The sequence below is a fragment of the Lynx canadensis genome, chromosome A1 (assembly GCF_007474595.2).
Source record: "Lynx canadensis isolate LIC74 chromosome A1, mLynCan4.pri.v2, whole genome shotgun sequence".
NCBI lineage: Eukaryota > Metazoa > Chordata > Mammalia > Carnivora > Felidae > Lynx > Lynx canadensis.
In genome coordinates this window covers 191043345-191061257 of record NC_044303.2, presented here as the reverse complement: position 1 = coordinate 191061257, position 17913 = coordinate 191043345, and the positions used below count along the sequence as shown (strand labels likewise).

General features: G+C 40.0%; 1 protein-coding gene across 1 annotated transcript in view; it reads left to right on the top strand.

Annotated features, from left to right (window-relative positions):
• Positions 1–4232: 4232 nt before the first annotated feature.
• ITK (IL2 inducible T cell kinase) overlaps positions 4233–17913 on the top strand; it is a 58268-nt gene continuing 44587 nt past the window's right edge. The window contains exon 1 of the mRNA XM_030328502.1: positions 4233–4477. Within this exon, the coding sequence (XP_030184362.1) occupies positions 4340–4477 (138 nt within the window). The 5' untranslated portion in view covers positions 4233–4339. The remainder of the gene's footprint in view (positions 4478–17913) is intronic.

The window sequence follows — 17913 nt, the reverse complement described above, 5'->3', positions numbered from 1 at the left end:
ATGAACTGGACTGGCCTTGCTTTCCCTTTTCTTAACTTCTCATTATGGAAATTTTCAAACTTGAAGCAACATGAGGAGAACAGAATGAAGAACCCCCACCTACCCAGCACCCAGTTTCAGTAAATGTCAATTTAGGAACAAACATTTTTCATCTCTTCCCCTACCTATTTCTCCTCCTTCCCTGAATTATAACAAAGAAAATCTCTAGAATTTTATAATAGTTATTTCTGTATGTTTCTGTGAAAAATAAGGACTCCTTTAACATAACAGGGCCATTATCACACCTTAAAAAAACTAGTAATTAATCATCAAATACACAGTCAGTGTTCATATTTCCCAGTTGTCTCTTAATGACTTTACAAAACATTTGTTTGAACCCAAATCCAAACAAAACCATCACATACTTGATATGCCTCTTAAAGTCTCTTTTAATCTGCAGATTCTCTATCTGATTTATTTGTTGCAGACATAGGGTCATTTGTCTTCAGTGTTTTGTGTTTTCTGGACTCATCCAATTGCATTTTTATGTGTCCTTTGCACTGTTCCTTTATTTCCTATACTTCCTGCAAACTTGGATTTAGATCTAGACGTTTGGTGAGATTTGTGTTTGGTTTTTTTCCCCCTTTGGTTAGACTTCTGCGTAGGTGGTTTTGTGTCCTTCCTCTTTCATTACATCAGGAAATACATAGTGTCTAGTTGTTTCTCTTTTTGTGAGGTTAAGAGTCATCAGTACATTATAGTATCATCAATCTGATATATAAACTATAAATATTTCTGTTAGCTTTTCACATAATGATTTTAGCCGCCGCTGATGACTGCCGCCTAACTCCTTTGTGTCACTTGGATGGCACAATGGTGGTATTCCGTCACTCCCTCCTCATTTGTTAGTTAGTATTCTTTTCTAAAGAAGGATTTTCCCTTATTAAGTATTTGATCCCTAAACTGAGCTGTAGCTCTTCACGAAAGACAGTAGACACGTTTTATTCTTTCCCTTTGTTTCCTAGTTTTCAGAATAATAAATCGGTTCTCTGGACTCCTCCAAAGGTGATCAGTGGGTTGATTTTTGGGTTTTTTTTAAGCATCTCATGAACTCGTGATTTTAACATTTTGGCTATTCTTCAATTCATCGCAATTACTGTTCTTTTTGACACACAATTGTTCCATCTTTGACAAGTGGCTCCTATGGATTGGACTTTTTAAAACCAAAACAAAGGGATTATTTATTTTTATGTTTTCCTGAAAGCTATGAGAAAATATTGAGCCTTTTAAGGTTACATTTAAGTGAGGACAAAGACAAACCCCAGTGAGTGGGCTTGAAGGTATTATCCAAAAGAGAATAAAATTACTTGTGATTGTACTTCATGAAGACTTGGCAAATAAAGGCACCCAGTACAACAGTTACTGATGATATTTTGATTTCCCAGATGAGAATACTTTGTGAAGTCTGTAAATCTTTCAACCTGAACCAACCAGGTACCCTTTTCAAAGGAGTTTACAGTCTATTATTAAGTATAGTACTATATTATGTATGTTAAGACTAGGTTTGGTGTTTATGATAGAACTTCAAAATAACAGAGGCTTAGAAAATGTAATTTTATTTCTCTTTATGTTAAAAAAGAAAAAGGTGATGCAAGGCTGGCATGGAGAGTCCAAGGTCATTAGGACCTACGGCTTTTTCTATCTTGCATTCCATTGTCCTCAACATGCAATTTTCACCTCATGATATAAAATAGCTGCTCCAGCTCCAACCATCATCTCCACATTCTAGCCAGTAGGAAGGGAAAAAAGAGAAGGAGAAGAGTATGATGACTGTTATTAAGGACATCTCCTGGAAGTAAGAGATGCTCATCATATCTGCTATGTTCCATTGGCTAAAAAATAGTCATGTGACTGAAAAATGTAGTCTTTATTCTGGCTAGCCATACGCCCCGGATAACCTTCAGGAGGTCAGTTACCCAGGAAAAAGGGGAGAAGAGATATTTGGAGAAAACAACGCTCCTTGCGTCAAGCCCAGAAAGAAAAAACTACATCGTTTGGGCAGTGTATCTCCACGCATATCTTAAAACCTCAGAATGTAGCAGTGGGAATCATTTAAAGTATCCACTTTTCCCACCTTCTTGAGTGTCTTGACTATTCCAGGGCATCCAGTATATGAAACAAAATTAAGCTGTGGTCTGCTGATTTATGTACAAAACAGAAAATTTTAGATAATTACACTCCTATACAGTAATAATGATTATTTTGTTTCATTATTCATCTCCGCCCAGTATATGCCATCTCTGCTTCCTCTGAGATTTCTTGGTTATTTACTTCATGCCAGAAGTAAGACTTTTACTTTATTTTACTTTAACCATGTACTGTTTCTAAGGCAAGATACATGACTAGCATCCACCACTCAGAGTTTATGGGATTCAGTTCTCAAAAGGACCCTACAAGGAGACTGAGGATCAGAGAGGGTAAGTGGCTTACTCAAAGAGATACAGCTTAGTAAATGACAGAGGCAGCATTCCAACACAAGTTTCTTTGTCTCAAAGCCCAGACCTGCTTTGTTTATTACGCCATTCATACTTCAATATATTTCTCTTAAGTGTTTTATGGTCCTTGTCTCTTTTAACTGTCTAACCCAGTTTGGTGATTATTCATTCAACACATTTAAAAAAAAATTCTTTTTTTTAAATTTTTAATGTTTATTTTTGAGAGAGAGAGAGAGAGCAAGCAGGAGAGGAGCAGAGAGAGGAGGAGACACAGAATCAGAAGCAGGGTCCAGGCTCCGAGCTGTCAGCACGGGGTCCAATGCAGGGCTCGAACCCACAAACCGTGAGACCGTGACCTGAGCCAAAGTCGGAGGCTTAACCGACTAAGCCACCCAGGTGCCTCTTTTAAAACATTCTTTCTACACACAAGGCACCGTGATAGTTGCTGAGTATATAACACCGACCAAAAACCAAACATAGTCCTTACCATCATGGACCTTCTAGACTACTGGGGAAGACTATCATCAATCCAAAATGTCACCCTCCAAAATGCAAAACGACAACTGTCATAATGGGTATAAAGAGAAAGGTATAAGGTATCATCTGCGTATAATTGGTACATTTGACTTTGGAAAGCCAGGAAGGCTTTCCTGAGGAAGTGACACGCAGAATAAGACTTACAGTGTAATTTAGAGTTAAAGCAGGCAAAGCAGGGGAGAGAAGATGTTGTCAGGCAAAACGAGATGTACAAAGTGGTATAAGGAGAATTTGTGAAGGCTGGAGTGAGAACATGTGAGCCATCTGGGAGACGAGCCTGGAGGGAAGCCAGAGAGCAGCCCTGCAGTGCCTTGTGTAGGGGCACTGCTACCCCAGTTTTTCACAGCTGAAAACTGAGGCTCAGATCTCTTGAGTAATATGCCTAGAGTCTCACAGCTAGTTAGGTACTGGAGCCAGAATTCAAACTGTGGTAGGTAGAATAATGGATCCCCTAAAGATAGCAAAGCCTAATCCCTGGAACCTATGAATGTGTAAGTTACATGACAAAGGGAAATTAAGGTAGAAGATGTAATTAAAGTTGCTAATAAACTAACCTTAAAATAAGGTGATTATTTTAGGTTATCTAGGCAGGCCCAGGGTAATCTCAAAGTTCTTAAATTTGGAAGAGGGAGACAGAAGAAGAACTTACGTTGTAGAAGATGAGAGAATTTGACCCGCTGTTGTTAGCCCTGTAGGTGGAGGAATGCGGGTGGTTCTAGAAGCTGAAAGGACAAGGTAACAGATTCTGCCCTTAGGGATCCTCCAGAAAGGATCACAAGCCTGCTGAAGTCCTTATCTTAGCTTGATAAAGCTCATTTTAGACTTTTGAACTACAGAAATGTAAGATAATAAATTTGTGAGCCACTAAATTTATGATGATTTGTTACAGCAGCAACAGGAAACTAAACACAAACTATGCCCATTGGCTCCAGAGCCCATGTGTCTACCCCATGTGCAACATGGCTTAATTGTTAGATCGCCTAAACCAGGAACTATAAAGATTAAACTCTAATGCTTCCTAACATTTTGACTCTCAGAATCTTCAAATATCATTTCCAAACCACACAGCAAAGAGTATGTGTAGTTTTTACATATGCCTCTTAGTTTTGTGAATTTCGAAAGGATGTGGTTATGGCCTGTGACATCAGAGGAGAAGCTCCATGTTGTTGACTGAACACTGATAGAAAGATAACATCGGAGGCAAGAGGCCTTTTAACAGCTCTCTGAAAGTCAACTGCCTTCCCAGTGCATTCCTTGCCCTGAAGCTGTGTCCTTTGGCTGTGCTACAGGGTGATGCCCAAGGTGCATCACTTCTCAAGAACTGGATCATGAACAACTTTATCCTCCTAGAAGAACAGCTCATCAAGAAATCGCAACAAAAGAGAAGAACTTCTCCCTCCAACTTTAAAGTCCGCTTCTTTGTTTTAACCAAAACCAGTCTGGCGTACTTTGAGAACCGTCATGGGGTATGTGAACACTTGTGTCTTCTTTTTCTAAACAGTATTTTTTATTTAGACTAGGCTGAATCATGAAGATATACCTAGAATAAAATAAGGGGACACAGACATGCTGGTTACGACCACCTAAAAAGTACAATAAGAGTAATCCAAAGAGAATGTGGAGAAAAGTCCAGAGGTGGGGTTGTTACATTAGGTGATTTTAGTTCTAAAATCTGCAAAATAATAAGTTTAATATTTATTAATGGTTTTTTTTTCCTGCAAGTTTAATTTTAAAATTATAATAATTTATGTGGCAAATGCTATGATTGGATAGAATTTGAACTTCATCGGAAATACACTAGATTTTATGGGGCTTAGATGAATAACATATTAGCATTCAATGGGACCTAAGGGATGATCTAGCCCAGTTATCTTAATTTATAATGGAGGAAACTGATACTTTAAGTGATAGTTCAGTGTCAACATTTTTATGAATTTACTTCTATATGTCCCAATGGTCATTATTCACTTAATATCTTGAATTGATATTCCCTAGGCACCTAATTATCTAAAACTTGCAAATCCCAAAAGTAAACCTCTATACCCCTTGGAAAATTTACCAGGGTTACCATGGTGTTATGCAATACAAACCAGTGGTTCTTACCCAGATGATTACAGTTGCTTATCTAGGTCAGTCTTTTTGTATATCTAGAGACAGTCTTATATTCTTTCTACAACAGCAGTGATAATAACATCAACATGAATAATCGTAACAATATAGTTGGGTACAAAAAACACTGCATGAGGAGAAAGGAGACCAGATTCTACTTCTCTCTAGATGATGGAGCCTGGGTAAGCGTCTCTACCTTTTGTGTCAGATTCTTCCTTTACAAAATGAAAGGTCTGGAAGTACTACCTCCTTTCTTGAAAAATTTGAGCCCCTGTTTAGCCCTTTGCAGTACATTTTCAAAGCAGGTGTGTGACATTGTACTAAATCATTGTATTAGTTTTTCTATCATTAGGGAAGTAAGGCAGGGTTTTCACCTATATTTTACTGAAGGGGAAATAACATTAGGTGCTTTATGGTTAGGGACAAAGGCTTCCCCATGCCTTGTTAGGATCTGACTTAGTAGGATAAGCATGAGTTTGGGACTTTTTGAGAGCCAGGTTTTGAAGTGTTCCATGAAATGGAGCCCTGAAGGAGGCCTGGGTATGGAGCCTATGGGTGTTGCAGGCGAAATACTATCATATCACTTCTTAGAGATTCAGACATGCTCTTCTTCAGCATTGATATCTTACTGATATCAATCAATAATCAATCAGAAGGCATAGAGAAATACTTACGTAAACGACTTGCACACAAGCATGCACTATGTATCACCTATAAATAACAAGAGCATTACACTTGTGGCAAGAAACCTTTTAAAAAAAAATTTGAAAGCCTCCAGGCACCTGGTTGGGTCAGTCAGTTAAGAGCTTGACTCTTGATTTCAACTCAGGTCATTGATCTCACAGTTGGTGAGTGGAGCCTGCTTAGGATTCTCTCTCTCTCTCTCTCTCTCTCTCTCTCTCTCACTGTTTTTCAAAAATAAATAAATAAATATTAAAAAAATTAAAGCCTCAGTCTTACCATCTGTAAAGCGGGTATGTTAACAGTACCCATGTCATGAGAATGTGGTAAAGACTAACAGAGAGAATGTATTTAGACTGAACTATTTGAAATTACCACTCAGTGGATCAAGACAGGCCAGACAGTGGCGATTTCAAATAGTTCAACTTAATACGTAAAGTACTTAGCATAAGTTCTGTCACCTAGTAAACGCCTAGTAAAAATTAGCCTTTTTTTGTATCATCATCACGTCTCGGAAGGAGCTAGCAGGGTGGCATAACATATTCATTTTCAAATGAAGGAAAACGTCCAAAGTCAAGCTAACATCAGGTTCCTGGATTCCTTCTCTTCTGTGACTAAATACAAGCCTGTGGAGAGAGACATACATTCATGCATTACGAAATGTGTGATGCTGAGGCAGCCATTGCTCCTCTCGAGGTCACAGCTTCTTTTTCTCTTTTCTCATTTGGAAAATTATGTTTCTTGCCCTGTCTTAAAATACCGTGGACTTATGACATCATACAGAAAGTAATCCTTCTACCTACTCAGAAAAACATTCCATAATTTTGCAAATTAAGTATGTTTTTTTTTTCTAACTTTAAAATATCCATTTTCTAATTTTAAATATCCATGTCTAAATACCCATCCTGATTGAGCCTGTTATTTTGACACCAATTTCGCTCTGGTGTCTAGTGTTGAAACGTGTGAGTGTTTTCAGGGGAGCCGGGAAGCGCCTCAGCCTGGCGGAGCAGTGGCCCAGAAAGAAGCATAAGGTTGGCAGGTGGTGGGTCGCTGGCAGGCATGCTTTCAGACACCACCCTGTGCCTGCCAAATTCGTTGCAAAGTGGTCCCTGATGCCTGGCATTCATTAACAGAGGACAATGGGATTAGGGCCCCCGGTGTGCCGATAAATGTTGAACTAGCCTACAGTGGTAGTGGCAGTGGAGAGCATCAGGCAGCTCTAATCCATAGTGTTTGCTGATTTCTCTGGTGTAAATACTCCCATCACGGCCAATTTCAAACTACTGGTGTGATGTCTACTGGCTCACAAAATTCCTCCAGATTTAGCAATCAGCCCTCATGGCCCACAGCAAGCCAACTCCAACATACCAATGACAGCTTTGAATACAAATAGTCTCCGGAGAGGGAGTCACCAACCAAGCCACATGCTTAGTTTGCACATGACTGCAATTAGATTATTTCCAGGGGCAAAAGAGAAATGGAGGGAGGGCCTTGGGTAGTTCAAGTGAGCATGGCATGGAAGGGACAGCACAGACGGACACAAGCATCACTGATTGGTGAGGCCAGTATAGCTAAGTAGAGCTGGATTCAACTTCTGGCTTTATCACTTTCTGGATGTGGGGTCTCAGGCAAGGTCTTTAAACCTTTTTAAGCCTCTGTTTGCTATTTGTAAAGTGAGGGCCCCAATGCCTCCAGGCGATGTTGAGTATTTCATAAGGAAGGCATGCCATAAGCTCGGTACTAATGATCTTCTGAAGGGACCCTCAGGAGAACTGGAAAGGTTTCCCGGTTTTAATGTCTCTGCACCTTAGGGATCAAGCGTGTTCTTTGCACCATAGTGTGGGAGCCATTACCTGTATGTGGAACAGTCAAGACCACCATTCTACTCAGGGTCTGGTTATGGGTCTCCACTTCACATGGGCTCTCCCCGTTAGCCTGCAGTCGAATCCAGCAGCAGAAACATCTCTTGGAGCATGCATCCTTCTTGAATTAAAGATGACAGGTCAGGAGATGGTCCCCCTTTCCTTGCTTTTCCTTGCACAGCAATCAAAAACACAGCGTCTGGTGTCAGACACATCTGGGTCAAAGACCAGCTCCTCACTTAAAAGCTATGTAGCTTTGTGTAAGTTGCCTAAGGCTGTGTGACTCTACATTTTTTGTAACGATTAAACATTCCTGGGGCACTTGGGTGGCTCAGTCAGTGAAGCATCTGACTTCGGCTCAGATCACGATCTCGCGGTTTGTGAGTTCGAGCCCCGCGTCAGGCTCTGCGCTGACAGCTCGGAGCCCAGGGCCTGCTTCAGATTCTGCGTCTCTCCGTCTCTCGGCCCCTCCCCTGCTCATGCTCTGCATCTCTCTGTCTCTCAATAATAAAGAAACATTAAAAAAAAATTTTTTTTGTAAAAATGATTAAACATTCCTTCTGGATCTTGCTTCCTTTTAATGAGAGGGAGGTTACCATTATTCTAATAATAATAGGAACTAATATTGCTGTCTACTTCTCCCCATTTTCTATGGTCACTTTCCCCGGGAAAGCCACTAGCAGCTCTCACCTGGGACTGCTACCACCTCCTAATGGTCTCCCTGCACCCACTCTGCCCCAGTCACCCCCCAACTTATTCCCCACACAGCAGCCAGCGTGACACATGGTGACTGTGATCGCTTCCTGACAACCGTGACATGTCCCTGCAGAGGTTCTCCCCTTAGATCTAGAGCGGACACCAGAGTCTGTCACATGCCGTCTTCCCTCTCAGTTCGTGTCCCTTTTTCTCCCATCTCTCTGGGATCCAGCTACATAGGATTTGCTTCGACTTTAAGTCCCTCATTTTGAATGTCGCTTGCCCCGGGAAGGCTTCCTTGATTTCTCCAGACTAGGCCATCTACTCCTGTTATGCTCTGCCTTAGCAATGCCTACCCTCTCTTCGGAGCACATCCCAGTCTCATAATTACCCACTTATTAAAGTGATTGCTGTGCTAATGTCACTCCCCCAGCCCACCCTCCATTAGATTATAAACTTTATGAGAGCCAGCACCCAATTTGGTAAAGATGGCATCATCAGTGTTTATAACAGCGCCTGGCACATACTACTCACTCATGCATTATTTGTGGAAGGAAGAAAAGGAGGGAAAGAGCAAGGACATGAGGGATTAGACATACCTTTGGAGAGGTTAGAGTTTCACAAATGAACTCCTGATAGAACAAGGCTCAATTCCAAGAGTAGAGAACAAAGCAAGTTATATAGGACTTCAAAAGGAAGAGTTCTGGGTGTAAGAGTCAGCAAATAAGACTCCCCGGAGTTAGAAATTCATGTCCCAGCCTTAAAAGAGGAAGAGGAGGATTCAGGAGGTTGGAATTTTAAGAGGTGGGTCAGAGAGGCACATGCAGGAACCAGCAGGTGGGCCAGCCCTCCACCCCCACCCCGCTACTCTGTTCTCTTTTTTCTTCCTTCTTTCCCTGCTTCTCTTCTACAGTTAAATTCTTTGTCAATAATACTCTTAAAGCTACCTGAGCTTTTTTGCTTGAGACTTGCATCAGCCACAGTCTCTTTCCACCTCATTTCTACGTGATCCTGTTGCCTTCTGGCTGGGTTTTCACTGACACTCAAGGCTCCATACAGTTTCTTATCCATGCAACACCTAGAATGAACTTTTAAAATGATCTTACAATAAATGATAAATCAGATCTTACTCTCTACTTTTAAGCCTTCCATGGCTGTTTAGAGTATTTAAGGAAATTCTCAGCTATGGCCTACAAGACACTTCATCCGGGGGTCCTTATCTGCATTTCCTATTTCATTTCACACCACATTCCCGTTACTCACCAGGCTTCTACCACATCTGCCTTCTTCCTGAACCTTGAGCACTCCAAGCTCATGCTCACTCTAGGGACTTTGGACAGGCCAGGACTAGGGGGAGGCAACTGAGGGATACACTTACGGGGTGCTTGCTCTCAGAGCCTACAAATGCAGGGTCTTTGCATTAGCTGTTCCCACTGCCAGGAACACCTCAGGTGTTTGCAGGACTGATTCTTTATTGTTTCCATCTCTTTAAATATTTTCCCAGGATCCCGTTTCTTTCCTTTTCTTCTCCTTTCTTCTCATTTCTTTAGCACACAGATACTTCAATATATCAGTATCTGCATGTACCTATTGGGTTTACTGATGTGCTTCCCTGTTTGTTTTCTGTCTGTGCAGCCCCTGGGATGAGAGCAGGAGGACCTTGCTCATCACTGCATCACCAATACCTAGAACAGTGCAGGGTGCATAGTACGTGGTCGATAAATACCCAATAAATGAACAAAGATCACAAAACTCAAATTGAATTCCAAAGAGCATCTGGGAGCTAAAAATGTGGGCCTTGTCTAGCTAGGCAAAGAGAAGTAAGGATCCAAGGCAAAGTATTTTGCAATTCAGGCCACTCAAGGCCAAAAACGTGCGGTTTCAATGTCTACCTTAATGTATTTTCTTTGTGAACTGATTTTTGCCTTTATGATGTGATGTTGATGTTTTATGGAGAAAGCTAGTGGATGGAGAGTTTCTATTTTGGAGGCAAATACTCCCACATTAAAATTAAATTTGATTCCTACTGCTCAGGGGCTGGTGCATCCATCAACCAGCATTTCAGTAAAAATAGGCCACGGAGCAACACTATAAATGTAAGGGCTCGGTTTTTGACTCAGTCTGGGAGAAAGGTTTAACTGTAAAACACAAGAGCTCGGTTTCTTGAACTATGAGGTCCATGTAAAACAAGACATCTTCATAACAAACTCAGAAATGGGCCCACAGAAAACTGTTTTAAAGCTCTTCTCAAGTTTTCATAGGTCAAATAGGTAAATCCTTATCTCTCCATTTTCTTACCCAACTAATAATAAGTTATTCCACTTCATAAGTTATTAGGCCTACTGAAGAAAATAAATCTTCCAGGACCCAATTTTCATCCAGAGGTCCGTCTGGGTTTGACTTCATGATACTATGGGGCTTCACTTAAAGTGATCCAGGGACAGAAACGGAAGCTCTGAAATGGCTTTCCATGTATCTAAAATTCCCTTTTTAGATCCTATGTCTGCTCAGTTCCTTGAAATTTCAGTAAATTTGTCAGGATTTTAATTAAATAAGAACCTCATCTAAAGTCTCGTTTGTCATATAATTCCGATTAATGTTAAGGTATTCATAAGCAAGCTCTTTCCTACATTTTCCTATTTTAATATTTACAAAGTCATAGAAATTACAACTACTTGTTATAAAAATTGAAATATAGGACTTTCCCCCCAACTACATATATTTGTGCTAAAGTTTTATTATTATTATCATCATCATCATTATTATTTTACCATAACAGAAATTCTAATTAAAAAAATAGTAACAATAAGTAGAAAATATACACATACATAGTAGTCTCAAGGCAGTGGCAGTATGGAGAACCAAATCACAGAGCACACCTTTCGACTAATACTGTGGTGCCAGATATAGTTGTGTTTGATAATCAAAGAAACAACATTAGAGAAGCCACTCTCAGCAGCATCCCATTATTTTAAACCTAACACTGTATCAAGGAAATGTTTCTTTTCTGGTATGTAAAGTTTCTTTCATTTGTTCAGCAAGCATGTCTTGACATCTATGTGCCATGCTTCAGGCTACATGCCAGGAATATGGTGATAAATAACAGAGGAAAGGTGTCTGCCCTCACAAGCTTAGCTAGTAGAGAAGGCAGACAACCACAAGTACATAAATATATGGGGCAGATACAGACGGTGGTAGGTTCTGTGGAAAGACTAAGCAGGAGCTGGCGCTGAGTTGGGAAGAAGGGTAGCCAGAGAAGGAATTTATAGCCAGGCTAGGGCCTGAAGGATGAGAAAGATCTAGTGACCTGAAGAAATGAAGAAAAGCATTTCAGGCAGAGGGCACGGCCAGTGTGAAGATTGTGAAGTAGGAAAAGGCTTGGCCTGTGTATGGAACAGAGAAGTGAACATACTGAGTTCAAGAGAGGGGTTCTTGCTGACATCCTATAACCTCCCTCTTCTGGGGATACTTTGTCTGGAATCCTCTTCCTGCATGTCTTGGTGGAAAGGTGCTCAGGGCCAACCTGGAGCTCAGGCAGCCATTAGCAGCAAAGACCAAAAACCGATTAGAATCAGGTTGAACCCACTTTGATTAATCACAGGAGACAGAGCAGCAAATGTTCATATACTCACACTATTTTAAAAAATTAATGAAATAGTTATGCAGAAGTATTCTCTGTAACTCTTTTGTCTAAAGGCATCAATTTACAGTCTCTGTGAGAATGACCTGTGCTCTTACGTAGACATAAATTTCATGTAGTTCTAATCATAATGCATGACAGTTTTATATTCTACTTTTTTCATTTGTCCTTTTATAGATACATTTCTACTTATCTACATGGTCCCAAAGTAATCATTTTTTCATACATATGATTTTTTTCATGATTGAATTAGTTCACTTCAGAGAGATACTTATCTGTTCTACATACTTGAAAAAATTGATGAACTTGTCATCAATTCTTTGTCATCTATTCTTTGACATTCAGGTTGTTTCTGGGTATGAACGTGTTTCGGTCAGAACACTGAAAAATGCTAATATACCTAACATAAACCTGTCTCCTTTTAAAAATCAGGTCCTTAGGATAGAATACTACATTTGTCATAAAATAAGATTATTTTATGGCCTCTATCATTTGCTGCTACATCATCTTACAGAGACTGAAGCAATGCACGCAGCCACCAGAAGTTACCAGAACCATTAGGGAAGACTGTGTTTCTAAGAAGGAACTTAGGAAAACCAAAGAATCCCATTGTTGTGGTGATTTTTCAAGTGCACTATTTTTATAGACTTTGAATGTTACGGTGAGAAAGGGGGAAGATACATAATATTTTATACTATACATGGATCAAATGATTTGATATAAAGTCAGTCACATATATGTACATGAACCCACCATACATGTAGCAGGATTTAACAAGTGCCAAAAAGCTTCCTACTTTGCAAAAGATCCCCATTTTGTTGATGAGAAAGGAGAGGCTTAGAGTAGCTAAGTATCTTTTCCTAGGCCACACATCTGGGACAAACATTAAAAGTTAGGTTAAATGTATTTTCAGATCTAAGCTTGTTTGGGTTTGAGGAGTCTTAGCAGCCATGGTGGCTGAGAAGAGAGAGTTGGGCCAAGGGTTCATTGGTGAGTTTCAATGAACAACACTGTATAATAGAGGTCTGGAGCAGGGCCCCCCAAGTTTACCTGAATGACAGCACAACAATATCATTGACAACAATAACTAGCATCACTGCAAGAAGACAGAACACATTCCTATGAATTTTCTCATGTAACCCTCACAGTTCTCTGCAGAAGCTAAAAGTAATATTCTGTTTTAGAGAGGAAGCAATTGAGACATGGAGAAGTTCAGAAATTTTCCCAGGGTCACAGTAGTGGTAGTAAGTGTGAAAAACAGCATCTTGCCTTGGGCTTTGGTAATTCCCTATACTTTGATCCCACTAACATATGCTTTTCTGATATCATTTTGGTTGCCCTAGTCGTATCTCCAAGAATTCTCTGCAAAACTGATACAAGCATCTTGGCCAGTCTGTTTCTCACTGCAAGGTTGCGAATTCGCCAGTCACTTGTGATTTTGCAGAGTGTGTTCCTGTCCACCGGACTCTGTGAGCTGACAAAAATGAGTTCCTGACCTTATAAACTTGAGGCTCTGCTCCTGGGGTGACCTTTGCCAAGGAAAGATGCTGTATGAACCTCAGCTCTGTTTAGTTTACTGGACTAGCCATTCATAACTACCCCTCATTAGGCACTTTCTGAGAATAACATCCCGGGAATGCTATACCCAGAGTGATAATACAGGAAAAAGACCACCAAACAGGGCTATAAGCCAGGACCAAGGGCCCAGAAAGTGAGATCGAGGGCACTAATACCAAATGTAGCCACTTTCGCAGTCCATGCTATGGCCAATTTCATGTATAGTGACCCAATTAAGTGTTTCCCAAAGTGGGGTACCACTAGGTGTACTCTAGATGGTACATGGACAGATCTGGTTCTGACATTTTTTAATTTAATACTTATATATGTATGTTTATTATAATTTACTTCAGAAAAAAAGTATTTTTAAACATATGGTGGTGATTTAAAACTTCCCTTTAGAGTAAATTTGTTGAGGTGAAAAATCAATCCATTTAAATAATAACATTAAGTCCATGGTACCAGTTGGTGGAACTACACAATGGTGGAGAGTGCGCGGGTGGGGTGCAAATGGAAGATTGGAAACACAGAATCCACGGAATAGCAACATGAATCACCATTCATGATTCTTTGCTTTAAAATAGTAGACACTTAGTCTGTTCAGAGAGTGAAATGTAATAATCCCCCTGGACATTTAGAGGCACAGGTGCATCCACAAAGACCAGAGCACTTCGAAAGGTGAACATAGAAGAGACAGGCAAAAGAGATCCTCTCAGACCCCCTGCTCTACCTAGAAAGCTGTGACTCAGGGGCAAGTGAACCTGCAACCACAAGCTGTCTGACCTCCAAATTTCTCTGAACTCCAGAGAAAGTTATTCTAATTCTTTATAAATCTCAATGACATTAGGTTACTGCTGTTCACTTTGCTTTCATCTGTGTTGCAAATTAATATTAATGCACAAAACAGAACTGCTGGTGGAATGAACTCTTGCCCCCTTGCCTTTGTGCCCGTTGGACTTCAGGTCTCTTTATTAGTAGCCACTTTTTCAGGTCATCTTCTGCAAAATATAGACTAACTTTTAAAAAAATTCATCAATAGATAATACATTCACATACATTTTTTAAAAAAACAGTTACTAAATGTTATGAAATGGCCAACTCCCACCTTTATCCTAAGCCACAGCGCTTCAGTGCCTGAAAGCAACCAATATAATCAATTTCCTATCAGTTCTTCCAATGATACTTTATGCATACATATGTAAACACAACTCAGTATTCTTGTTCTCCTTTTTATGCAATAGTAGCATACTCTATGTGACATACTTCTTAGCTTTTCTTTTGGTTGGTTAGCAATACTTCTTGAAGATCAAACCACACCTATATGCAAAGAGCTTCTTCATTCTTTTTTGTGGATGCATAATATTTCACTGAATGGATAAAAAGTTACCTTAATGATGGACATTCAGTCTGTTTCCAATTTTTTTTTTTTTGTCATTGCAAATGACAAGGAATGAATAACCTCATCTTTATGTCACTTTCTGTATGTCTGTAACAGGTGATTTTGCCCATCTTTGGCAATGCCTGGAAATTTTTTCATTTTCATAACTAGGGAGGGGAGTGCTACTGACATTTTTGGGTAGAGTCCAGCATGCTGCTAAGCCTTCTACAAGGCACAGGACAAACTCACAACAAAGGATTATCCAGCCTACGTTGTTAATAGTGCCAAGGTTGGGAAACCTTGGTCTATAGATAACATTTCCAGAAGTAGAATTGCTATGTCAAAGGATATTTGCATCTGTTATCTTATTGAACATGACCAAATTATTCTCCGTAGAGGTTGTGCCAATGAACATTCCCCAGGGCCACATGTAAGATGCTTGCTTTATCAAAACCTCACCAACACCATTACCATACGTTTTGATCTTTGCAAGTCTGACAGGTTTAAATAATAATGGTATCTCGGTATCAATTATTTGCATTTCAGTTTTCATAGTAAGTTTGAGCCTTTTTTCCTATATTTAAGAACAATCTGTATTCCTTTTCCCATTTCTTTATAATGTTGTTAATATTTTCCTTAATAATTTGTAGGAGCTCTTTATTAGCTCAGCCCTTTGTGCAGACTGGATTTGACCTATCTTTTCATTGTCAAGAGATTTGTATCCACCTGCCAATCATTCTGGAAATCTTATTCAAATCAATCCTATCAAGAGTTTTGTCATAGGGTTCACGCACAACACTTTCTGCTGCACACTTAGTCTAACCTGCTGTTCCTTCAATCAACCGGTTAACAAATATTCGTTGATCATCACCTCTGTGCTAGGGTTATTTTCTGAAATGTAGTGAGGTTGCTAATTTATATGCTTTGGCTACTGACTCTCCAATGTTTGAAAGGCATATAAAAAAATATACAGTTTCAAATTCATTAAAAATCTCAAATGGCCTATTCTGGAAAGAAGGGGGGTTTTGAAAAAGCATTCACAGGACAGAGACAAAATGTGCAGGGAACCTTGAGGATTTACTTCAGCACCCGCTTCTTGCTCTTGGTTTCTATATAAGTCCTTTTCTCTGCTCACTTTTGAAAACAAATTTATTTTTTTTTTCAACGTTTATTTTTATTTTTTTTTGGGACAGAGAGAGACAGAGCATGAACGGGGGAGGGGCAGAGAGAGAGGGAGACACAGAATCGGAAACAGGCTCCAGGCTCCGAGCCATCAGCCCAGAGCCTGACGCGGGGCTCGAACTCACGGACCGCGAGATCATGACCTGGCTGAAGTCGGACGCTTAACCGACTGCGCCACCCAGGCGCCCCTGAAAACAAATTTAAACAAAAATGCTTTTGAAAGGCTAGGACCACTATATCTTTATCTAACATAAACGAGGCCTAGAAATTATTCCTGAAGTATTGCTTTACTTCTAAAATAAATATACCCCATAAAAGCCTGTGGAATCTATGAAGAAAATGGTTATCACCCAAGAAGATGAGAGGACCCGTCGTGAACTTGAACCTCCATGGATAAAGAAGAAAGAAGAGCAGGTGACAGGGGCTGCCTGGCTGCCACTGACTGCTAATGGGGTCAGGAGGCTACGAGGGCAAAAAGCTGCATCATTTTGCACACCCAGCATTCGACGTGTACCCCTCAGCCCTCTCCCACAGAAATCTGCAAAGTTGTAGTACAGGGTGGTGTTTTTAAATTTCTGACTGCTTTAAAATATTATTTTCACTTTTCTGCTTAGTAAATTTACATGCTCCCTGCAATAACTTCAAATATTACCAAAACATCACACTTACCCTGTCAAAGTCGGCTATAGTGCCACCCACGAGGGAGAGCCAGTGTCAGCAGGGTTCCTCCTTGTATTATTTGAGTTTTGCATTTCCTATTATGTATTTTATTATTTCTCTTTCCAAAAATGCGGTGAGGCTCCATCTTTTGCTCTACACCTGCTTTTTTCAGTTAATGTATACATTTTTGTTCCTCCATGTAGACCTCTTTGTTAACGGCTACAGGAGGGATGAACCATAACTAACTTAACCATTTGTCTATGGATGAATATTTAAGGTTCTCTAGGGTTTTTTTATTGAAATAAATAAGGCCGTTATGAAATCCTTCTCCCTACATCTTGATACATTTTGAACAAATGTTCCTGTAGGATAAATCCTATAAGGAAAATGCATTTGTTTATATTTTGTTTTTAAATATAACAAATACAAGTTCGTGGTACAAAAGTGAAAGAGTATAGAAAGATATGAGGTTGAAAGAAAGCTCTCTTCCTACTTCCAAACACCAGAACTGTTCCCACAAGTATTTGCTCTTAACAGTTTCTTGTGAGAAAGTCCACTCATACTTTTAAGAAAGATCCCAAATTTCCCTCTGGAAACTGTACAACAGTATAGTCCATTTTCTTTCTTTCTTTCTTTCTTTCTTTCTTTCTTTCTTTCTTTCTTTCTTTCTTTCTTTTTCTCTTTTCTTGCTTTTTCTTCCCTTTTAGGGTAAAAGCCTCACTTTTTTTTTTCTCTTGGAGAGTCAGGGTGATACTACGAACAAGATGGATGACTTTAAGGGTAGCTAGAGAGTTTTCCCCACAGCACAACCAGCCTCATTAAAAACCACACTGTGAAAAGCTGAGGTGAGGAAAGCCAGTTGACTCTGGTTTAGCTATGACTAAAAGGTGTTACAGAAAAGAGGAAAGGAAAGAAGGCTGGTGTGGGATGGATCAGAGTTTCCTAACTTTAAGTCAGCCCAGGAGCCTCAAAATATGCTCCCTTAATTTCAGATTCTCCCAGAATTGCAAAGATTCATGGAGGTAGGTCCAGATGAAGACAGGTTGGGATGGGGGTGGGGAGGGGAGAGGAGCCAGCAACAGCGAATCACAAATTGCACTGGTGTTTTAGAAGAAACTGGTGTTTTCCATTGAGATA